Genomic DNA, 24,448 nt, shown 5'->3' with positions numbered 1-24,448 from the left:
CGGAGCGGAGTGGGGCAGGGATCCGGAGTGCAGACGCCAGTGGGGCGAGGGCCCGAGGTGCAGATGTCGGTGGAGCGGAGGCCCAAGATGGAGCCGTCAAAGGAGAGGGTTGGACATAGAGAAAAAAAAAATATTTTTTTTAATAGATGGGAGATAAGTGACAGATGACGACGATCCAATCATAATTTTTTTCATAATAAAACTGACTATAAAAATTTTACCCCTTATAAATGATCACCTACAATTCCAGTAGTTGTATGTACTGCATGATAAAATAATAATATAAGAAAACCCTTGCATTCACCAAAAACTGCCATGAAGAGATTTTTAAAGGAGCCGTATTTAATTACTGCTGCAGCAAAAAATTTTTGGAGTGACAACCTCCTATCAAACTATGTAGCCAGTTCATAAAAAATGTGGAGATTTAGAAGTTTGTACATGCTAGAACAGATTCTTTTCTCATTTCTTTTTTTGCTAAAGGTAGGATAAATAATTAAGTTGACTGGTCTATAAAGACAAATGTTCAAGATACAGCACTTCGTTGGACCAAAAAACATTCCGTTAGCGTCGTTTTCCAAGCCTTCTGGTTTCCATCATTTACATACAAGAGATAGATTTATGGAATTTTATTTTCCGTTCATTTTGGAGCACAGAACATGGGGGATGCTTTCTTATTACAATCTAGTACACGAACCACAAAACTTTGGTATCACTCTCATTTCCACGGTCTTAGCAAAAAACACATCAGAAAATCCACCAGAATCGTATGTGCCTCTACAACATAAAGAGAAGCAGCGTTTCAATATTTGGCTTGCACTTTGATAATGCTCCATTAAGCGCACAAGTTGCATGCAGAATACACCATTGTTTTCCGGTGCATACCCAAAGAACCACCGAAATATCACGCCCATGAAATATGATTGATATGATTCAAAATTACTTCGAAGAACCCTTCCAATTTGTTCTTTTATTGGAAACACTACATAATACCTAACATCAAATCGTGGTAAATTGGAATACTTAGCATGGAAAAAGGAACTCTACATGCAACAGATGTCCAATACCGCAGATTCAAAAGGTGGCAAGCGGAGATCCAGCAGTGGTGAAGTAAGATGCGAGATCAATATGCAGGTCATCATACATGCTCAAGAAGGGGTGTTCCTGAATCAGAAAAAAACACGATGCACGATAAAGAAGAAAAAATTATTCCCAGAGTCAGCTCCTGGCTTCTTTACAAGAAAAGGGCATGAAGTAGGTAAATCATGGTGGCAGAGTTGAATCTTACCAAAAGCACTTGGGCAGATTTTCTATCTTCGGCCTTTTTTTGTACACTGTAATCAATATCAAAATGTTTGTGTTAAAGAAAAAGGACTCAAAAATGACTAGATAAAAGATTAAAAAGGAAGACAGATAGAGGTACAAGGACATCACCGAAATCATCGTGCAAAAAATATGTGACAGAGTGACTAATGTCTATGAAACAGCTATAGAATAATTTTTCTTCCTTTTCTTTTGTTCTTTTTTTCCCCGCTCCGAGGGAGCTTAGACAACTTTATGCAAAACAGCACCTTCGCTCCATCAGCACGTTCCTCTGGATTTCCAGAGCTTTCATAATATATGATAACAAGCTCGAAACATTACAAATTCAATATTTTACCTCGACAATTGATTGCCAGTATATATGTTGGACATGGAAAAAGACATATATCAGATATGACACTCCTACGTAGCTGAAGCATGTACATTGCCTAGCCTGTACAATTGAAACACTTCCCTATCTATCTGAAGCACAGCAAGCATCATAATCCTCTCTCTCTCCTCTCCTCTCTCTCTCTATGTATGACCTAAAAAGGGTTATACATAAAACCATATTGCAAGAGCACTTTATTTTTCATATAATCAAACTTATGCTGACTAAATCTTTTCCATGTAGAAGCAAATTGTCCAACTACAATTCTTCAATCATGTCCTCAAGAACAAATAAAGATAGGACAATTTTCCCTAGAACATAGGGTGCCAACATCACAAAGCTCCTTTCCTTTAACAGTTTTTCCAAATTCCAGATAAGATACAGTTGGTCCTAGCCATTTATCCATCCGCTTTTTGAGGTATTGCCTCTTATCACTTGCTTTCATCAAGCCTCCAACTCAATTCTTTCCAATTGCTACCTCAAAATCACAGTTTTAAAAGCATCATAGTATTAACCTCCTATACTAATGTTCGCAAATAATGTATAACTAGAATCAGAAAAGTATCATGTAGTTTTTATAATACAAACCAAAGAAGACATGTAACTCACCTTACAAATTGGCACATGGCTTAATCTTAGCAAAAAGGAAAAAAAAAAAAGAGAAAAACATAGGGCATTCCATAGGTGCAAATCACGCCCGTGGAGGTCCTTGTATCCAATACTAGCTACGTGATCATGACTGATAGTCAATTAAATCCCTAATCATAGCATGAAACAATTAAGTAGTAAACTGAAGCAGATTAATAAATTGGATATCTGTAGATAATTTTCCCCAAGATATCTAAACCATGAACAACTAACCTGTTATCATACAATGACAAGTTGATCACAGAACTGGCCAGGAATATCACTAGCACATTACATATCAAAAAGGTATATATATTTAACATGAGGCCAAAATGGTTGTTTACTTGTGACACTTCAGGGCCTGTTTGGACCCCATGGGATCCGAGAAAGCGCAAGGGGGAGGATGGGAGAGAAAAGTCTTTTTTTAATTTTTTTAATCCCATGGAGATCAGGCCCTGCAACCCCCCATGTGCTCTCTGTCCTCTCTCCTGCTCCCCCCTCAAGCTTCCCCCTGTGCTCTCTCCAGCCGATCCTGCCAGATCCCACAGGGTCTTCTCTAATAGACACCAAGAGATTCTACTTTCCTTATCATGTAAAAGAATCAAAATTCATTATACAAAAATAATTAAAACGAAATAGAAGTTTGAGAATTTTTTATTTCAAAACTGTTGGATTAGATCAATAAGCAAATATTCATGCAAAACTCAAAAGACTAGTAGAACAGTGAAATTTGTTTGGCTTTTTAGCCTTCCAAGGCAATCTCTTCAGATATTTCTACATATTTTTTTGCATTCTGCAGGCATTCAAATAACACAACAAGATAAATTTGATCAACCACATATTCTTTCATAAGCCTCATTGAGTACTTTTCCCTTGTCATTAGAAGTATTTGTTGTTTTTATTCTGAAATCACATAATGACTTGAAAATCTTGGATAATTTTCACAAGATGGATAGACAGATGGATGGATAGACAGATGGAGCCAACACATCACTGTCGAGGAAAATGTGGAATATGAACTCCAAAACATAGCATACATCTGAAGCTGGATCTTTCACCAGATTATCTGGATATGGTTAGTATCCAGACCTCGAGTGGAACTATGTGAAGGCATTTCAAGTGATGAGGGCACAGGAAAGGTTTAAAATACCATTACTGGACCCCCTACTGGTTTTGAACCAACATGGTATTGTACTGGTATGGTCAGGACAGGCCGAAACATATAAGAAAACAGAAAAAGATAAGGAAATGATGCATACTGACCCTTAGTACTTCCTGACTCTCAGCATGCAACCACTACGGTTGGCACAGACTGATACAGTCAGTACATATTGATTAGGTTTGTTCTGGTGTCCTGCACCCTGTACCACTGTGGTTCCTCCATCGGAACAATATGGGACCATAAAACCTTGGGTGCAGGTTTTGCACTGTACTGTGGTAATGTTTATTAAGTTGACATATGTTCTCTTTTGTCCCTTTAATGCTGACTAACAAAACAATGCTTGTTTATCATGTATATGTGTCTTTCATGTCAGACATACATTTCCAACATATATTTTAATGCATAAAAACCACTATTCATCAAATTTCAATAATGGAAGTGTCATGACTTGTTGAAACCATTTTTGTCTAATCCCTACACATGATTTTCTTTTAAGTGTAATTACCAGATAAATAAATTTCTGTTTTCATTGGCTTTAATCTATTCAGGAAGTATACTAAGATATTTTTCTTCTCTTACATCACCACCTCTACCTCTTACTAATGAAGAGCCATGCATTTGGTGGTATCACGTAGAAATATCAACATCACTTACCTAGACAAAGTCAGCTTAACATGACTATAATTCTTAAATGTTTTAGTAAAAAAAAAAAAACATGAAGCTCCTTGTTCCAACTAGACTGCACATACACAGCTCTTGCCTCAAAGCAAACTTGAATATTAATGATCAAATAACATTTTGAACAAACATTAAGGAATCATTTTCAGTGGGTGCTGATCAAAGTATAACATGATGTAGCATATTTACCATGCAGAAATAAATGAGCAAAACTCCTCAGAAAAATGGTCAGGAGGTGCACGAGGTGGTGGCTGCTCGACAACTGCTTCCAGAAGCTCATAAAAACTGTCACGAGGAGGATAGGGAAACTGGCCTGTTGCACACTCAAGCATAGCTAGACCCAAGCTCCAAATATCACTTAGATATCCATGTCTTCCACCAATAATTCGTTCTGGCTATCAAGGACAAAAATTCTCTATAACTTTTAAGTTTAAAGCTTCAGAGATGCTTGCTTCTAAAATTTGTAAATATAAAAGAAATTCCAAGTTGAATTAAAAAATTCATCCCAAACAACAAGCACTAGCGGTTACCAGAAACTAATACTCACAGACATATAGTTGCAGGTGCCAGTAAATGTATCTCGCAGACCAGAAGAACTCTGTATGATAGCACTGACACCAAAATCAGATATCTTGACCTCTCCTCTGTGATTTATTAGTATGTTCGATGGTTTTAAGTCTCGATGGATAATACGTTTTTCATGGTGAAGATGCATCAAACCTATAAGCACCTGCACAAACGAAAAAAGGCATGCTTTTAATTGGAACAAGAACACTAGAAACTGGATTACCAATGCTACAGTCATTGCGTGAGATGATGGAACTCTTCTGCCATTCAATACTAGCCTGCTTACAGATTGCAGCAAGATATGGCTCGGGTATGGTCTTGACTTTCTTTAGAAAATCGGCTAGAGAACCACCATCCATGTACTCCAGTACTATAGATATAACACCATTGTCGTAGAAAGACTGGTAGCATACAACAACATATGGACACTGTGTGGACAGGTTTATCTTTAGTTCCTGAGCAATCTGTTTGCGCATACTCTCTTCAATATTCAATTGTATAACCTGCATGTACAATATCGCATGAAAACCTTTTGAAAAGGATGTCATGTTTATGGGTCATTAATGTCAGAGGCAATAAAACATGCTGATATACTGCCTGAGAGGGGACTAGTACATAAGCAGCAATAAAATGCACATAAATTTGTCCATCTTTGTTCTCAAAAAATGTATGCAAACTTGAACTCATATCTAGGTGCAGTTCTGTAACTCCTTTCTGCTACAATGATAAGTTAAACTCACCTATAACATGCCTACTACTAAGAGGCCCTTTCTGAACAAGCCATGCAATTGAACATTCTGTAAGGTAAAACATTTCCAAAACATTGTTTCTCAGTCATCCCATAGTGTATCATCTTCATAAACTTCATAACATTTTGACAACAGATCATGGATGAGGCAAACAAGTTTAGGCAACACTCAAAAATCCAAACAAATTTGAACACTAACTTTAAGTCACGTATTTTCAATCAAAAAGGTGTCAATTCAATTTTAAAAAGTTTTAAATATGACAAGTGAGGTGAGTGGCACATGGAAAGAATGTTGTAATCTCCCCAAAAAATTATTCATCTTCCATCATATTCTTTCATTATTGCCTATGGACATTAGTTGCATTTTTGCATATTGGAATTAATTGCTGCTTTCATACTAATCTTTATTCAGCATGCTTTTTGTAGCATGGTTTCAGTTGACCCTGTAAAAGCATGTGATGAAGTATTTCATTAACTGATAAGATAAACTTATCAAATAAAGTATATGGGTCAAAGATGAAAATGCTCCAGTGGATGTCTAGAATACAAACAAGAAGGATCAAGTTCAGAGGAAGCTTGAGAGTTATTTTGATACAAAATGAGGTTTTGAAATGTATATGTTAATCATTCAGTCATATTAAACATGGATCAAAAAAGGGGATGCATATAACTAAAAGAGGTGACAAGGAGTAAGTCTTACAACTACTTGGCACAAGATAGCACACAAAAATCCAAGGAGGATTAATCTAACAATGAACCTAATATTTGGGTGTTAGAAAAGAACCCTAACAGCTCCCCATTAAGCTAGAACTTGGGGTTTTGTGGATGAAATTATTCTGGTGATAGAATGTAGATACATGTATACTTCTATCATGCACCCATAAATACAGGCATGCATATGTGTATACCATATGCGTGCAGAGAGAGGGAGATATGATCCACATTCTTCGAGTAACATGTCCAGTTTGTTTGTTTGTTTTTTGTTTGCTTTTACTTGTAAACTTAGATAATAACATCATCACGTGACATCTCCTAACTTTCTTTCTTAAATAAAAAAAAAATCATGTAACAATATTTAATCATATTGTTCTCTAATAATTAATTACCAATCTAATAGAAGATACATGTAAATTTGCACTTTCACTGGATGTAACAACAAGACTTCCAATGAGAAAATGAAGATTAAAAGCAATTATATATTTTGGGCATAGTGGAATGTTGTTGGATTTGGTCAAGCATAACAATTGCGGGTTCACATTGTTATTATTCGTAGGTAGTAGTACCCCATTCCAAGGCAGACATGGCTGTTAGGCCTTCCCAGTTAGTGTTTTTTCAATCTATCTGGAAGGAGCAGGATCTATAAAATTTTATTGCTGCGCCCAGTTCATGTTTCTTCTGATGATTTTCAGGTACATAAAGTCCCTGCAAGGTATAGGTTGATCCACTGGTAAGGCATCTCGCACACTCCAGAAGGAGTGAGAGGATTCAAAAGTCTGCAGTCTCAGAACACTTAGTTTTCAGCAGGATTTGTTGGGGTAAAATAACTAAATTCCACTAAAATTTGTCTGGAAGCATCTAGCAGTCACATGATCTAATAATCAAGGACATTAGGTTTGAATTTGGAACTAATAATACTTTTAAATAATACAAATCATGACCAGTTAAACTCAAAGATTAAATGTGTGTGCATGCCCATTGGATAACATTTTCCAAGATTTGGTAAATTGATTTATAAGAGATAAGTAGATACTGTAGTTTACCCCTGCAAGTGTCAATGGCTACATAGTTTGCTTTACCATGTTGGTTAGACAATGTTTTGCAAGTTCCACAAACTAAACATTCCCTTGACACTGTTTCTATCATACCTTTGCCTTTTAAGCACAATGGAGGTATGGCTACGCTGTCTAGGGAATTATATGAATTTGTTCACGGACCATTTTAAGTATCACAGCAATATGGCTTCATGCTGAATTAAATATTGATTCTAGATGTGTTCATAAGCACTCACTAAATTATGTAATTTTAGCAAAAAGTAGTTGTGTAAGGAGCACCTTCTAACCATATATGTGGAAATAAAGGCAGTTCTAAGTGCTAACAATCAGGGGCAAAGCCAAGATTTCATGCAGGTGGCAGCACCAACATTAGTCAAGAGAAGATTGTAATTTAATTATAAATTTATTTTATTACAAAATATTTAAACTTTTAAATTTACAATAAAATTTCATTCTAGTGACAGAACATTTCTAATTACATCACTAAAGAAAGTTATGCCCCCATTACTAATTTTAATTAATTTGTATCTTCCTTTATAATTTTTTTAATTATTAAACATTGTAAAAGCAAAAAAAACATATAAATCAGATTCGATAGCTAATCATCTATACATAAAACCAAACTTGGAAGCCGAGGGCATTCACAAAATTGCTCTATGATTCAGATTTCTCAAGGAATGTGCATTGCACATGGCAAACCCAACTGCAAAGACAATTTCTACATTACCCAGAAAAAACTGCATGTTCGCATCATGGTTGGTGATTATTTTTTTCAGCGGAAAAGATCAATGCAATTCAAGAAATTGATTCAAGGAATTCACGTGACTAACTTCAGTGGAGGAAAGGGTAAAAGATGAGTTGTCAAGAGTTCCAGTGCTCAGCTGCTGCTTGCAGTGGCCTGCTCTACTCTCCAGTTACCTCCCTCTTGTAACTAATGTCATATCTGGTCAACACGTAAGACTGAATCTAGGTGTCTATAGATTTAGTAGCATTGAAAATTCAGAATTGGAATTTTTTTTTTTTAAAAAAAAAAGAAAGAAAGAAATGACCTGTGCCCAAAAACAAGGAGAAAAGGATATAATGAGCTGGATTATGACTGACCCAACTGGATGGAGATTGGTGCGGGTGCATGTCTATCTCTGTGTGTGTGTGTGTGTGAGAGAGGGGGGAGGGAGGGAGAGAGAGAGAGAGAGAGAGAGTTGCCTCAAGCTGCCTAGATCTGGGGACAAAGACGGACACTGGGAGAGGTCCAGCAATTGCATGAAAAGAGCAGGAGGGGAAGAGAGAGATGGAGAGACAGATAGAAGTGGGGTACAGAAGAAAAGAGAGCAAGGCAAATGAGATGGGGGGATGTGATATTATGAGATCCAATCATATGAAGAATTTTGTAATCATGTAAACAATTTTTTTATTCTTATTTGCTGATTGTATGACTAAATGGACTATCTTAAGTGCCCCTTGGGCTGCTAGGGCTTGGGTGTGCTCCATTGAGAAGGGAAGAGGGGCTGGTGGTTTTGGTTTAGCTACAGTAATGAGGAAGAAGGGGCAGGAGCAGGAAATATGAACAAAAAAAGAGGGGGTAATGAGGTTCTCTGAGGGGTATGGTGGCATCACTCCCCCCCTCCCCCCAACACACACCAAAGAGAGAGAGAGAGAGAAAGAGAGAGAGAGAGAACTGCTAACAATATATAGATTAGCATAGCCTATAGTTGGTCACTACTTTGAAGAATTTCATAAAGAAAATATTGATATTTACAATTATTTCTCAGTAAAAAAAAAAGCAATATTAGAAGATTTTTGCATGTAATAACTAAACTGTCCTTTCATGGGTTTAAACTTAAAAACTGCCACCACTATTTTGGCAATGCTAGAAGAAATTAGTGAAAATCAACTCATTACACTTCGAGTTTTGAAACAAAAAAAAAAGGTTGAGATAAGAGTGAGAAGAAACTAAACAATCACTTATAAGCAAGCATAAATGTTAAAGATACTATACCTTGAGAGCAAAAAATTGGCCAGTCCATTTGTGGCGAACCAATTGCACGATTCCACCACTACCCTTTCCAATAACTTTAACCATATCAATATCAGCTAAAGTCAATTGATTGTCTGATGGCTTTATAAGAGGTGGCTGAGCACAAATTGAACAAACCACAATAACAATAAGAAAAACTCAAAATAATTGGTGCATGAGAGGTTAAGATTTTAGAGAATGGATGATGATCAAACACTGGTACAAATTTTATGAGATAGAAAAGCATGGTTGCATGCAGAAGTTTTGTTGTCCAGAGAGAACTTTATCATTTTGGAAGCATTTGACGTACAGTAATAAAAATACTTAGGGTGGATTTAAACAGAAAAGCCATAGAAGTTATATATAGAAGCATCATAACTGATTTTCACAGCCAAAAGTTCTTTTCATATGTCATGGTTTACATAGTCCTAAGTCCTAACAATTAAATTTCTCTTGAATTATTAATTTTGACCTTGAGGTATCATTATACAGTGTCGCTCCATTGATCTGCCAATAAATATCATTAGAAGGTTATCCACCATTGAATTTTATCCTCTATTCCAAGGTAAATGACTTAGTCGTAACAATATTGATGTCAGGAGATTTCTTACTTTTCAAATTCATGGTTAATCCATCATACAGGCTAGCATAAAATGAAATAAAATATGTCATTTTTTCTTCTTCAATATTTATATCAATTACAAAGAACTTACTAATCAAACTGATAACCTCACTCAAGTTCTCTTGCAGAAAGGAAGGCCTTACATTTTCTAAGTGCTTTGTTCACAAAGAAAAATGCAATCAGGCATGGACTTGCCTTAGTAAACATTTTCCAACTGACAAATTGCTAGAGTTTATAGTAATGTATTAAAGAGCAATGAGTCATTCAAGTCCGAAAGTGGACTACCACTAGCCAACTCCTCCGTATTCCTTATACTCCTGGGTTTTCACATATCTTTTGATGATCATTATCAAAAGATTTTACTTCCAACACTAAATTCTTCTTTGCTTTCCAAATGACAAAAGGTCATTCATTATGGCAGAAGTTTATTCCCACTACTTGTAATTATTTCAAGTGATTCTGTTATCATATTATCTGGATCCGGCTTAAAGGTTAGATTTTGCATAAGAATACTAGAGGGGATGTGTGTGTGTGTGTGAGAGAGAGAGAGAGAGAGAGAGCATGAGCATGAAAAGAAAGAAATCAAGAGTAAAATTGGTTTGGCAAGTTGACTAGTCCATAGGAAAGGGCAAAAGGCCTTTAAATCTTCCCTGTTTCTTTTCCCTAACTGGAGCAAAGAAAATAACAAGGTAAAATGCAAAAAATACTAGCGCTAAACTGAAATTACATGATTATGTAGTTTTGGCTGCTGGATTTGACACCCAAAGACCTGTATCTGGCCTGATCCTCCAAGCATTGCTACAACTGTCCAAGCCACTCCCATAGAAGCACAGAAGCTTATTTTGCAACTTTAATTCTCTTCTCCTTTCTTCACCCTAAAAAGGAAGTGACATATTTTGCCATCTAGTGGCAGAGATAATCTCTCCTAAGTATCCGAAGCACAGAAGCGTTCTTTTTTCCCCTTTTCTTGGAAAAGGATTGGTTAATAGTTTCAAGAAACAAACTTCTACCTAACAAAAAGACAACAGAGCAGACCAGTGGGAGGTGACAATCCCATTGCTACCTCTCAGATGTTTTCACTCCAAAGAACCTGGTATCAGAAGACTCCAGTCCTAACAAGAAACCTAAAGATACTTTTGAGACTTCAATCCCACTCCTACCCTCGCGTACAAGTCAAAAGTAGATCTCTCTACTATTTTGCATGTCTACTGATGATAAGACCTTTGGCTGAGCATCAGTCTTGCCTTTCAGTAGTGGATCATATACCTCTGCCAGCTTTAAGAGCATGTCAAACTTTGATCATGGATTTTGCCACCACCTGGCTCGCTAATCCAACCAGAAAACATCAAAAGTCTCCCTACGAATCAGCATATCAACATCAATGGTGTTGCGGCCAATCCCCTCGTCGCCTGGTCGCCGGGAACGAATGCCTGCAAAAAAAAGTCCACACTGACCGGAGGTGGCTCCGGCGGGGACCCTCCGACGGTCAAGTCAGAGAGGAGATTAGGCAACAGTAAGAAGAGAACAAGGAGCTCAACAAGAGAGGGAGAGAGGTAGAAGGAGAGCTTGGGAGTTTTCGAAGGGACCCCCTTTAGCACTGTTGCCTTTCCCGATTTATAGTGGGAGGTGGTATGGCCTCATGGTATGGCCTCGCCGTTGGTGGTGTAGACAACTGGAGAGTTGTCAAATCGTCGGAGGTTGTCACGTCGTTGACGAGTTGACAGGTCCTAGGAATTAGTTTGCGTCCTTGACAGGACAGCGCCCCAGGCTTCCTGGCAGGGGAATGCCTTCTGGCGTTCGTACGGCGTTTGCTTGATAGGGCTGCAGCCCATGCCGCTCATTCGGCGTCTAGAAGGACCTGTAGAGGTGGGACGTCAGGTATCCAAACCGATGGTTAGTCGGCGGTGTCCCACCGATAGGAAGTCGGTCACGGGGGATCGGCTCTTAGGTGATCAGAGGAGACATCGGCCCGTTAGGCCGATCCACTCCGGTCGGGCACGATCGGTAGTCACTGTCGGTGTTGCCCACCGTCGGTCGGGCGAAGTCGGTCGGGCCAGTAGAAGAGTCGGTGTTGAGGGCGGGTCGGCGCTGGTGAGTCGGCAGTATGGTCGGTCGGTATACCCCAACAGTTGCCCCCCCCACTCCTAAGCCTGATGTCCACTGGCTCGCGTCTCCACGCGGGTGGGGCGTTGGGCGAAAGGAGTGGATTCTTTATTGCGTCCTGCCTTAAATTTGCTGACCTCACCAGCGGATGATCCGGACAAACCGATGTCAGGTGTCCCATCGTTCGGTGACTTGACGCAGACAATCCGGTGTCAGAAGATCGGGTGCCGGACGATCTGGTGTCAGACGATCGGGCATCCGGCGCCTTCTGGGGAATGCAAACCGCCGTTCGGCGCCGGCTTTGGGAGCGCGGGCCGCCGTCAGGCGTCCCATCGGGACGCGAATCGCCGTAGGCGATTTAATTCTGGGGCGCGTCCCTGCTGCCACGCGCCAGGAGGTCGTTGGGCCGGCGTCCTTCACATTAATGGAGGCGACGTGGCCCGATTGGGAGGAGTGCGCCGAACCGCCGGGCCGGAAGAGGGCCCGGATGCCGCCACGTGTCGACCATCCGAGAGGTCTCGGTCGGCGCGGCCACATCCTGGCCGTCGGTCAACCCTATATATATGGGGCCACTTGTACTCAAAGCTTCATTTCTGATGATCTTGCTGCGGAGACTCTGCCCAAACGGTCTCTCCATCGTCGCCGGCTGCTGCTCCCACCCCATTCTCGCAAAGGTTCATCCGGGGTTCGTGCCCCCTTCTGCTCTACTCTCGCTCTCTTTGAAACCTTTTCTTTTCTTTCTCCTTCTTCTTTGGTCTTGTCTTCTCCTTGGTTCCAGTGTCATGGCCAGAACTTCACCTCAAGAGGCTCGATCGGAAAACCCGACCGATGACCTTCGATCGACTCCGGAAGTTGAGGTTTCCTCGCTTTCGGGGCCGAATGTTGATCGGCTTCGGGATCAGTATCGCATCCCGGAGCAGTTCCGACTTTTCGCCCCTGGGGTCGGGGGTCGGGCTGACAACCCGCCCGCGGGTCAGGTGGCTTTGTACGTCGAGGACCTCCGGGCTGGTCTTCGGCTTCCGATTCCGGAGCTCGTTCGGAATCTGCTAGATTATTACGGACTTTGTCCGGCGCAACTGGCGCCGAACTCAGTTCGGTTAATAATCAGCTTCGTCTTGTTGTGTCAGCTCCTGCCGACCAACCCTCGGATCTCTCTCTTCCGAGCATTTTTTGTCCTCCGACCCCACCCTAAGGCCCGAGCCGATCGTCCGTCGCTAAGTCGTAAATCGTAGGCCAGAGTCGAACGTACGTCGTCCTGGCATGAATCGGGAGTCGACCGACTTCCAGGCACGAGTCCGTTGAGTCGGGCACGCTAGCGGTGTCGAAGGTCGATCGCGGGGACGAAGGTCGACCGACCTTTGGGCGCACCCTGATGACCCGAGTGTCGTCCGACATGATCAGTCGGATGGCGTCTGATACATCATCGTACGGCGTCGACGTGTTTGGCCGGAAAAGTGATGGTAAGTCGAGTTCCCACTACCCAGACTTAGGTCGGGTGCTTATGTCGCGCCGTGTGATAAACGGTGGTAAGCCGAATACCCTTCGACCGGTCGCGACCTGGTCGGTAAGTCACGAACGCGACGTCGGTTGCGTTGGCGCTTTGCCTTTCCCGACCGGAGCCGGGTCGGCAAGTCGGCCGATCGTTCTGTTCGATCGTTTTGGGCTGAGATTTTTAGATGTAGGAGTGTAACTCCCGTCGTCGCAGATGCGTCGGTCCTTTAAGCGTCCGATGTATCGTTGGCGGTCGACCCATCGGTTCGTAGTGGATCGCCAAGTCCGAGTTGGGACGTCGGGGACTCGCATCCCTTGGCGAGCGCCGAACAATAGTCGAGGAGTCGAAATTTCAGACTCCGAAGTTTCAAACTGAGTTCGTATTCCAAATGGGGAGATACAGAGTTCACTGATAGTACAACCTCAAATTGTCGGCGTTCCAAGTCCGTGGGATGGCCGTCCCTTCTAGGGTCTCCAGCCGATAAGCCCTCGGTCCGTAGGTGTCGGCTACCTTGTAGGGTCCCTCCCAGTTCGGGGACAACTTTTCCCAGTCTAGGGGTTTCGAGACCTCCGCCTTTCTCAAGTCCAGGTCTCCGGGTCGGAAGAGCTTCGGCTTCACCCTGGCGTTGTAATATCGGGCTACTTTCTGTCGGTAAGAAGCCATGCGAAGTTGAGCCTCGTCCCGAAGCTCGGGGAGGAGGTCTAGGTCGACTCTCCGGCACTCGGAGTTGTTCGGCTCTTGATACTGCTCGACCCTAGTTGACGGTAGCCCGATCTCGAGCGGTATCATTGCCTCCGTCCCATAGGCCAAACTGAAAGGCGACTCCCCGGTTGGCACACGGGGGTCGTTCGGTAAGCCCATAGGACGAAGCTCAACTCCTCGACCCAGAGGCCTTTGGCTTCATTCAGTCGGGTTTTGAACCCGTGTAGTATGGTTCGGTTGGTCACCTCGACTTCGCCGTTGGACTGTGGGTGCCCGACCGAAGTCAGTCGATGCGTGATGCGAAACTTCATGCAGAAGTCTCTGAAGTCCTGGTTGTCAAACTGTCGCCCATTGTCGGTGACAATGGTATGCGGCAATCCGAACCTGAAGATGATGGACTTCTGGACGAAGTCCTCCATCTTCCGCTCGGTAATCTGCGCCAGGGGCTCGGCCTCCACCCACTTGGTGAAGTAGTCGATGGCGACGACTATGAACTTCCTTTGGCCAGATGCCGGAGGAAGGGACCGAGAATGTCGACCCCCCACTGGGCGAAGGGCCATGGGGCGACAATAGGAGCGATTTGGCTGGCTGGCTGGTGTTGTACGTTGGCGTACTTTTGGCATGGTTCACACTTCCGGACCAGCTCAGCCGCATCCTTCCTCATGGTGGGCCAGTAATAACCCTGCGCAGGACCTTGTAGGCCAAGGATCTGCCCCCCAAGTGACTCCCGCAGATCTCCTGTGCACTTCTCTGAGTGCGTAGTCTGCGTCGGTCGGTCCCAAACACCTGAGCAAGGGAAGGGAGAACGGCCTTTTGTAGAGTCGGCCATCCATTATCACATATTGGGTGGCCGACCATCGGAGCCGCCTGGCCTCCGCGGGATCTTCAGGGCTGATCCCGTCGGTCAGGTACCGAACGATCGGATCCATCCAACTTGGTTCGGCCGTCAGTTGCAGCACCTCACCGACCTTGTCGATGCTCGGCTGCCCGAGATTCTCCACGATCGTCCGGCCCAAAGCGTCGTAAGCTGAAGTCGCCAGCCTGGAGAGTGCGTCGGCCCGGGCATTCTCCGACCTGGGGATGTGGAAGATCTCGAAGTACTTGAAGGGTGCCACGAGATCTTTTACTTTTTGGTGGTATTTGGCCATGGTCGGATCCCGCGCCTCGAACTCGCCTTGAATTTGTCCAACGATCAGTTGAGAGTCGGAGAAGACTTTGAGTCGGTCGACCTCGAGCTCCAGCGCAACCTCAAGCCCGCGACGAGCGCCTCATATTCGGCCTGATTGTTGGAGGCCCTGAAGTCGAATCGGAGGGCATGTTCGGTAACCACTCCCTCCGAGTTGGTGAGCAGGAAACCAGCCCCGCTCCCTGAGCGTTTAAGGCTCCGTCGATGTGCAGTACCCAGATGGACACCGGGTCAGGCTCGGAGACCGCAGCTCCTTCGGGGTTCTCGCCTTCCGATCCTTGGTCGGTCGTCGGGCACTCTGCGATGAAGTCGGCGAGGACCTGGCCTTTAAGGCAGGTCACGGTCGGTACTGTATGTCGAACTCGCTGAGCTTCATCGCCCACTTCGCCAGTCGTCCCGATGTGTCGGGTCGGCACAATATTGCCCTCAGGGCTGTTGGTGAGGACCACAATCGCGTGCGCTTGGAAGTAAGGGCGGAGTCGTTGTGCGGAGACGGTCAGGGCGAAAATCATCTTTTCTGTCTCCAAGTACCGAGCTTCAACACCGCGAAGCACTTTGCTGGTGTAGTATATAGGTTGATGAATTCGACTCTCGTTCTCTCGGACGAGCACCGAACTAACCGCCTCGGGAGAAGTGGCCAAATAGAGATACAGCGTCTCTCCGACTTCCGGCTTCACAAGCAACGGCGGAGAAGCCAGGTACTCCTTCAAGTCCTCGAAGGCCCGCCGGCACTCGTCCGACCAAGAGAAGCCCTTCGCCTGCCTCAGAGTCTTGAAGAACGGGAGGCACCTTTCAGCCGATCGAGAGATGAACCGGCTGAGGGCGATGATTTTTCCATTCAACTGCTGGACTTCTTTCTTGGTGTTCGGGTGGCGCATGTCGACGATGGCCTTGATCTTCTCGGGGTTGGCCTCGATTCTCCGTTGCGAGATGATGGAGAAATCCGAGGAACTTTCCCGAGGTCACTCCGAAGGCGCACTTAGTCGGGTTCACTTCATCCGGTGTCGTCGTAGAGTGCGAAGGTTTCTTCGAGATCCCGGACATGATCCGAAATCTGCGCACTCTTCACCAGCATGTCGTCGACATATACTTCCATGTTGCGCCCGATCTGGTCTTTAAAGACTTGTTGACAAGTCGTTGGTAGGTGGCGCCGGCATTCTTCAGTCCGAAGGGCATTACTCGTAGCAGTAGAGGCCCTTGGGGGTCACGAAAGCAGTGTGCTCCTCATCTTCAGGCGCCATCCGAATCTGGTTGTATCCGGCGAAGGCGTCCATGAAGCTGAGCAGTCGAAATCCGGACGTCGCATCCACCAGCTGGTCGATCTTCGGGAGTGGGAAGCTGTCCTTCGGACAGGCCCGATTCAAATCGGTGTAGTCAATGCAGATCCTCCACTTCCGTTGGCTTTCTTCACCATGACAACATTGGCGAGCCAATCGGGATAAGTGGTCTCTTTGATGAAGCCTGCCTCAAGTAGCTTGTCCACTTCTTCGTCGATGACTCTCTGTCTTTCCGGAGTGAAAGACCTTTTCTTCTGCCTCACCGGCCTCATCGTTGGGTCGATGTTGAGTCGGTGCGTTATTGTCTCCGAGGGGATGCCTGACATATCTGCTGCCGACCAAGCGAATATGTCACGTTGGCCCTCAGCAGCTCCACCAACCATTGTCGTTCTGGGTCGGGTAGTTGAGACCCGACCCATACCTTTCGGTCGGGGTTCCCCGCGATCGGGATGGAATGAGCTGTTCGGCCGGTTCACCCCGTTCTTCCTCCTCCCGTTGGTCTAGCTTGTCGATCGTTAGGGAGCCCTTCAACTCCTCGCTTTGAGCGGAGATCTGGAAGCATCGGCGAGCGAGCTGTTGGTCTCCGCGCATTTTCCCGACTCCGTTCTTGGTCGGGAACCGAACCAGGAGATGGTACGTCGAAACTATCGCCCTGAGGGCGTTTAATCGGGTCTTCCAAGTATGGCGTTATAAGTCGAAGACACTTGGACGACCGCGAAGTCAAATGGACTGTGCTTTGTCGTGGTTCGGTGCCAACGTCACGGGTAAAGTAACTTCTCCTTCCGTCGTGACAGCATCTCCAACGAAGCCTATCAAGGGTGTAGAGACCTCTTAAGTCGGTCGGTCGATAGTCGCATCCGGGAGAAGGTCGAGTAAAACAAAACGTTCGTCGAACTTTCATTATCTACAAAAATTCTTTTTACATCATAGTTTGCTATCGTTGCCGAGACAACAACAGCGTCGTCGTGGGGAGTTTGGATGCCCCGAACATCTTCTTCTGTAAAAGTAATTGCATCGTCCGGCGTGGCTTCTTCGTCGGCTCCCCTCCAGCAGACGTCCCCGGGCCCAGCCGTTTGGAAATCATGTTGATGACCCCGGCCGTAGGCTGATTAGTCGTCGCTTCTTCAGTCGGCTGGGGTCGTCGGCCGGCAACGGGTTGAGTCGGCGGGTTCCTCCGAAATTTACCGAGATATCCTCGCGGATGAGGGCTTCGATCTCATCCTTAAGCTGGATGCATTGCTCGGTATTGTGGCCGTGGCCCCGGTGGAATCGGCGATACTTCCGTCGGTCGAGGCCCTTTGCCTTCAGAGGCGGAGGCCGTCGCAAGTACTCTTCCCCCTCGATTCCATCAAAATCTGCGCACGAGAGCGGAGAGAGGAGTGTAGGAGTCGTACCTAGGGCGTGTCGGCCTTGGGCTCCGCCGTCGGGCGACCTCTGGTTCCGCTGCGGGGGTGAGACCCGACTATCGGTCGGGGGCTTGCTAAGCGAGGCAGGGTCCCGACCCTTCCTCCGCTTCTCCTTCGGGCCCTTTGGCTCGGTCAGGCGCCGGTCGGAAGCTCCTTCATCCGTGCGCATGTACTTGTATGCGCGCTCCAGTAATTCAGCGTACGTTCGAGGGAGGGTTTTGTCCAGGGAGTAGGTGAATCGGGATGCCCTCAGCCCGCGCTTCATGGCCGAGATGGCCATGTCTTCATTGAGGTCCCGAACCTCAAGTGTGGCCGCGTTGAATCGCCCACGAAGTGTCGGAGCGTCTCGTTTTCTCCCTGTTTGAGGGAGAAAGGCTGTCCGACGTTCGCGGCGGCTTCCGGCTGGTGCTGAAGTGGGCCACGAAGGAGTGCTCGAGCTGCCCGAAGGAGTGGACACTTCCCGATCGGAGACCGGAGTACCAGCCCTGACAGCTTTGCGGAGCGTGGCGGGAAAGCCGATGCAAAAAGAGCGTCGGTTGCCCCTTGGATCGTCATGAGAGCTTTGTAGCTCTCCAGGTGGTCGATCGGGTCGGTGGAGCCATCGTAAGGCTCCACGTGCGGCATCTTGAACCGACTTGGGATCGGTTCGTCGAGGATGAGTGGGAGAGAGGTTGGGCGATCTGAAAGTCAACATCGTTCAAGGACTTCTGCCCGTCCACCTGCAACTGGGCAAGCCGACGGTCGATTTCCTCGAACCTGCGTTCGTAGTCGTCGATCCGTCGGTGCTGAGAGACCCCAGGGGTGGAGTCTCCCGACGAATCCGAGAGGAAGCAGACGGTGTTCGCGGCCGTTTCTCCTTCCTCGCTCGCTCCAGTGGGAAGGAGATGGCCGTCGAGACCGACGGGTGTCACGCCGCGGGCGCCCCTCCTCCTCTTGGTGAGAGCGCTGAGATAGGTGCTCCGGAGGGGGCAACGGAGATCGTGCGGACGTCGGCGGCTGCTCCTGGAGGGCATCGGGGCGCCGCCGGTTGCTCGGCCGGTGAAGGGGCTGCCAGACCGGTTGCTGTTGAAGGCTTCTGACCGCATCTGTCAGCACGGTCATCTGCCGCACGATCGCCGCGATCTGTGCCTCCGTGGTCACCGCGGAATGCGGAGAGCTGGGTTCCGCCATAGGGGGTGGAGGAGAGGCCTCTTCCCGGCAGGAAGAGCGCCTCGCCGATCCAGTGACCCTCGATCGCTGAGCTCTTGTCTTTGTCATTTCGAATTCCGTGGGGGCTATAATCCCTGGTGCTGTCGATCCTGTAGCTACCGATCACCCCTACCTGGCGCGCCAATCTGTTGCGGCCAATCCCTCGTCGCCTGGTCGTCGGGAATGAACGCCTGCAAAAGAAAGTCCACACTGACCGGAGGTGGCTCCGGCGAGGACCTTCCGACGGTCAAGTCAGAGAGGAGATTAGGCAACAGTAAGAAGGGAAAAGGAGCTCAACGAGAGAGGGAGAGAGGTAGAAGGAGAGCTTGGGAGTTTTCGAAGGGACTCCTTTAGCACTGTTGCCTTTCCCGATTTATAGTGGGAGGTGGTATGGCCTCGCCGTTGGTGGTGTAGACAACTGGAGAGTTGTCAAATCGCCGGAGGTTGTCACGTCGTTGACGAGTTGACAGGTCCTAGAAATTAATTTGCGTCCTTGGCAGGACAGCGCCCCAGGCTTCCTGGCAGGGGAATGCCTTCTGGCGTTCGTACGGCGTTTGCTTGATAGGACTGCAGCCCATGCCACTCATTCGGCGTCTAGAAGACCTATAGAGATGGGACGTCAGGTATCCAAACCGATGGTTAGTCGGCGGTGTCCCACCCGATAGGAAGTCGATCACGGGGGATCGGCTCTTAGGTGATCAGAGGCGACATCGGCCCGTTAGACCGATCCACTCCGATCAGGCACGATCGGTAGTCACTGTCGGTGTTGCCCACCGTCGGTCGGGCGAAGTCGGTCGGGCCCGTAAAGAGTCGGTGTTGAGGGCGGGTCGACGCGGGTGAGTCGGCAGCAGGGTCGGTCGGTATACCCCAATAAATGGAAATTACAAGATTGAGGTTATTTAGTGGAAAACTCATGCATCACCTAATGAAACGAGAAATTCTTGTTCTTATCCTCAAAAATTTGCCAGATACAGTGCTTGATAAGGGAACAAGATTTGAAAGGGGAGAAAACCTAGATTCTTGGATACCACATCTCTAAGTTCCTGAGGATGACACTAAGAACTTCCCACCCTATTAAATTGATTGCCTGGGATAACGAAAGAATAGCTCCTGGATGCAACGAAACCAATGTATGGTAAGCCTGAATTAGGTAGATATAGATACATAGCATCCAAACTCTGCGCAATTTGTTTGCTAACTGTCTGGTTGATTCTTGTCGAAAAAAGATTTCAGAAAAACATGAGCATAGATCAGAATATTGTCAAGGAAACAATGAAAACAGCATCGATTGTACCTCTTCTTCTTCGTTCTGGGAAACGATCCGAAGACCGTCCTTGTTCACGAGAAGATCGCCATCCTTGAACGTTCCACTCTGAGTTCTACATCCCCATAGCAAACATCCGGGTCCCAAAAAAAAAAAAAAATCAAGAAACAAAACCAGGAAAAACAAAAAGTTGGAAAGAAAACAGGGGTTTGGTAAGTACAAGAATTTTCCAATAGTGATCTCGTGGGCGGGGACGGCGAGCTTAAGGTTTGGGTTGGGCACGGCCTTTCTCATGACGGCGACGATGGCCTCTCTTTTCTTCCTACTCTTCTTCTCCTCGTTGTAGAAGATGCGAGGCCGGAGACGTAGGAACGGGACGAGAGGGAAAAGGGGAGTTGTAGAGGGGAAGAAGATTCTTGGGCGGGCGGAGGGGACGAAAAAGGGATGGGGACGCGAGCTTTTTGATCGGGAGGAATTTTTTCACAGTAGTCGGGTCCAAGTCCGATCGCACGCACAGTCTGGCGTGCGGATTTCCAGAAAGGGGCCTCGGGTTTCAACGGAATCCCCGCGGGCGTGACGCATTATAGAACGCGGAAGACTTCCAACGGTCTTGCAGCCGCTCAAGTCTTGGACACTGTTCACACGGGAAATGGCTGGATTGGCCTAGAGCGCTTGACATCGTCGTAGCGGGTCGGATCACGACAGGTAGCGCGTGAATCGCCAGCACTGTAGCTGTCAGGCCGCTTAGCGGGAACCTGCAACCGTAGAATCGACGAAACCAGAAATTATACTGTGCACGCCAATAGCCACAGCCACTTTTCCTGTATCAGTACATCAAGATGAACACTTGATGAACAAGACTCATGATAAAGAACGGTTATGATTAGCTACTGCATAATCATATAATATATACAATATAGAATATATGTTTCGATGAGCAGTCCATATATGAGATGTTATGGGAATAATCAAATTTTTCGATCTTGAAATATTTACCGATATATCTTATCAATCGTATGGAGAGTAACTTTCTCAACTTCGGTTACTTACAACCTTTCTCTTTGGTCATTTACCAACACTTGATAATTAAAAGACCGTCCAAATTCAATAAAATCTTCCGAACCGTTTTCTTCATTCATAAGAACGTGGAGCGATATATTCGATATTGTGCATGCAGTAACTACCCACAACAATCCATTATAGGTACAGTAACTACTCATATTTCGGATCCATAAATATCATAGCTGCATCTAAAAGATCCAACGTAATGGCTCATGATCCCCCTCTATATAAAAGGGGAAAGAGAAGATCCTCAAATAAGTTATTTTGAATATAAATTCTCTTATTCTCTCTCTCTTTGAGAGTTCTTTAAATTCCAACTAACTTAAAGTCTTCTGCTAAACAAACTTTGACAAGTAAAGATTTATTTGCAAGTTAAAATAGTCATCCTCCAGCTTGTCTCCAAGCTGATCTCCAGCTCGATCTGCTACCAATCTCTTCGAAGTTTAGCGGTGTAATCAAGCTCCACCATTCCGAGACAAGAAAATGACTAGATAAATGCAAACTTACACCTTCATTTTTCTGGTTCCAATCTTCAAGTGATCATGAAGTAAACTTATCATTGCAGCAAGATTCTATTTATACTTCTTGAAAATTTATGAATTTGCAAATTATGATGATGCTGAACAATTTTCTTTGACTTACAATAGAAAATTACATTTCCAAGTGGCAAAGGAGAATGACGACCTCCACGCTTTTGATATGTTTTGGGGGCTCGAGTACCATTTTTTTTTTTGGTAAAATAGTGGAGCCATTGGCTGTATATTAAGGAAACTGAGAAAGGTACAACCAAGTGTAGCTAATTACATAAAATGAGTATCAAAAGGACCAAAACCTCTTGCAACCAAGACACAAACAGAAGCAAGAGCATGTAGAATTTACAGAAGAAAAGAAACGGGTCCTATGAACAGAAAGAACATCTGTAATGACAAAAGTACAATAGTCATATAGCACCAAACAGGCAACTAATGATGCATCAACTTGCAGATGTTTGTAACAGCTCGGTAGAGTGTAAGAAGTTGGTAGTCCAAAGTAGATCCTGCAGTCTTTCAAGTTGAATGCAGCTATGAAGTAACGGCAGAATCTTAGAATAACACACGAACTATAGGTTGAAGATATTGCAGCATTTGTGAATTGGGGTATGGAACATGTATGATTACCATTGCATATCAAATAACATACAGTGTGAACTCTATTGATATACAGCTGGCAGTAAGGGATCCTTAAGGCAATTGGAACGTTGGAAGAATCATGGAAAACCATCCAATGGGTTTTGGCATACACAACACATACATCACATACAGTCTTTCCCTATATTGTACAGATATGCTGCTTCCAGATTTAATGTTGTATTCAATCCCAGATCAGTCACAACAGGGCATCTTTATTGTCTAGCAACAACAACAATTGATATGGCGTATTTCGAACCTTTGTGCAGTGGGCTTTTTGACTCTCCAGGAGAGCATGCTCATCTCTTTTGTCAGCAATTAGACTGTAGCTATAGCATTTTTGGCAGGTTCTGTTGTATATTATATCATAGCTGTGTCTCTTTCACTTCATGTGTTTTTATTATTGATCTGAGTCTATTAGATATCCTGGGCTCTGTTTTTGGTTGTTTATTATTTTGTACTCTATGATGGATCTTACTTGCTGAATGAAGTTATATAGTAATCAAAAAATCAATCAGCAGCCCAATTTCTAGATGAAGTAATTAAATCAGCCACTCAAGTATCAAAAGATTGAGTATCCATATTAATATATGTAGGCCATGCAAGTAAAGATAGATTAGATATCCAAGGGTCAGTATAAAGATTTATAGATTCATCTGAACCAACAATCCATTGAAACTGAAATTGTACCAACCTACCAACAGCACAAATTTTGTGCCAAATAATCAAGCATTGTCTAGGTAATGTATAATGCACCCAAGATCCAGCAAATATTCATATCTAAATTAGCTCTAATTAACTCTAATTAACCGGGCCTATAGAGAATTGGGTTGAAGAATCAGCTGAGCAGCAAATTTACAAACAATTTGATGCCTTCTAGATAACAATTTATAAACCCTATGCCCTAAACCTCCTTATGTTCTCTCCATGACAGTTAATCAATCTATGAATTTTTTTTCTTCTTCTACGGAGGACAGTCATTGATGAAAGTGTTTAGTATCAGCATCACCCTCTGATAACCTAGTGGCCCTGGATTTTTTATGCCAAAGCCACTCTCGGTGGTGCAGAATTTTATGGTATTTCTATGGAAGAGATAACATGAAAAGATGCAATTGAGCTGACAAGCCTCCTTGATTAGCTTCCATGGTTTGAAGATCTTAGATCTAATTATATTATTGCTGTCCCAGCACAACAAGATTCCTGATATGCCTTTTCCACCTTCTAACTGATCTTCGAACATTATCAAGTAACAAAGGTAGCTTGATTCCTAGTGAGTGATGCCCATCACAATGCCAAGTTGTCTGAATAACATGATGCAATTCATCATAATTCAATCATAATTTTTTCAATCTAAAATGGGGTGGTGACGTATCAATTTTATCAAAAACAGAAATTAACAAAGAATAATGATCAGATGCAACCTGATTAAATGCATGATTGTAGATTCAGGATAGATATGCAACTAGCTATTGGAGCTGAATGCTCTATCAATCTTTTTCCAAATCCTAACCATGCCCAACCAATTATTACACCATATAAATTGAGGTCCTTATCGAAGATCAATGAGGCCCGCGTGACAAAAAAAAGCACAAAATTCTCTAATATCATAGTTAACTCTAAATGGGCTACCACTTTTTTTGTTCTCTGCATGCAAATTGCAATTAAAATCGCCAACTAAAAGTAAAGGGGATCCTAATTTAGTATATTCTAAACTTGATCTCA

At 44.7% G+C, this 24,448-nt stretch overlaps 1 protein-coding gene across 3 annotated transcripts; it reads right to left on the bottom strand.

Annotated features, from left to right (window-relative positions):
- Positions 1–537: 537 nt before the first annotated feature.
- Positions 538–20,940, bottom strand: LOC105040388 (mitogen-activated protein kinase kinase SIPKK). Of its 3 annotated transcripts, XM_010916891.4 has the most exons (8): positions 20,719–20,940; positions 20,529–20,613; positions 9,241–9,375; positions 5,003–5,227; positions 4,705–4,887; positions 4,347–4,552; positions 1,286–1,331; positions 538–1,161 (listed from the first exon to the last, which is right to left on the bottom strand). In XM_010916891.4, the coding sequence occupies exons 1-8, from the start codon at positions 20,790–20,792 to the stop codon at positions 1,072–1,074; spliced, it is 1,044 nt and encodes a 347-aa protein (XP_010915193.1). In that variant the 5' UTR covers positions 20,793–20,940; the 3' UTR covers positions 538–1,071. The 3 variants fall into 3 exon arrangements, with proteins under 3 accessions (XP_010915193.1, XP_073110873.1, XP_010915194.1); XM_073254772.1 differs by having other exon boundaries at positions 902–1,161; positions 20,529–20,940; XM_010916892.4 differs by lacking the exon at positions 9,241–9,375 and having other exon boundaries at positions 902–1,161.
- Positions 20,941–24,448: the final 3,508 nt, after the last annotated feature.

Source organism: Elaeis guineensis, chromosome 3, assembly GCF_000442705.2.
Source record: "Elaeis guineensis isolate ETL-2024a chromosome 3, EG11, whole genome shotgun sequence".
NCBI lineage: Eukaryota > Viridiplantae > Streptophyta > Magnoliopsida > Arecales > Arecaceae > Elaeis > Elaeis guineensis.
This window is presented reverse-complemented; position numbering and strand designations above follow the sequence as displayed.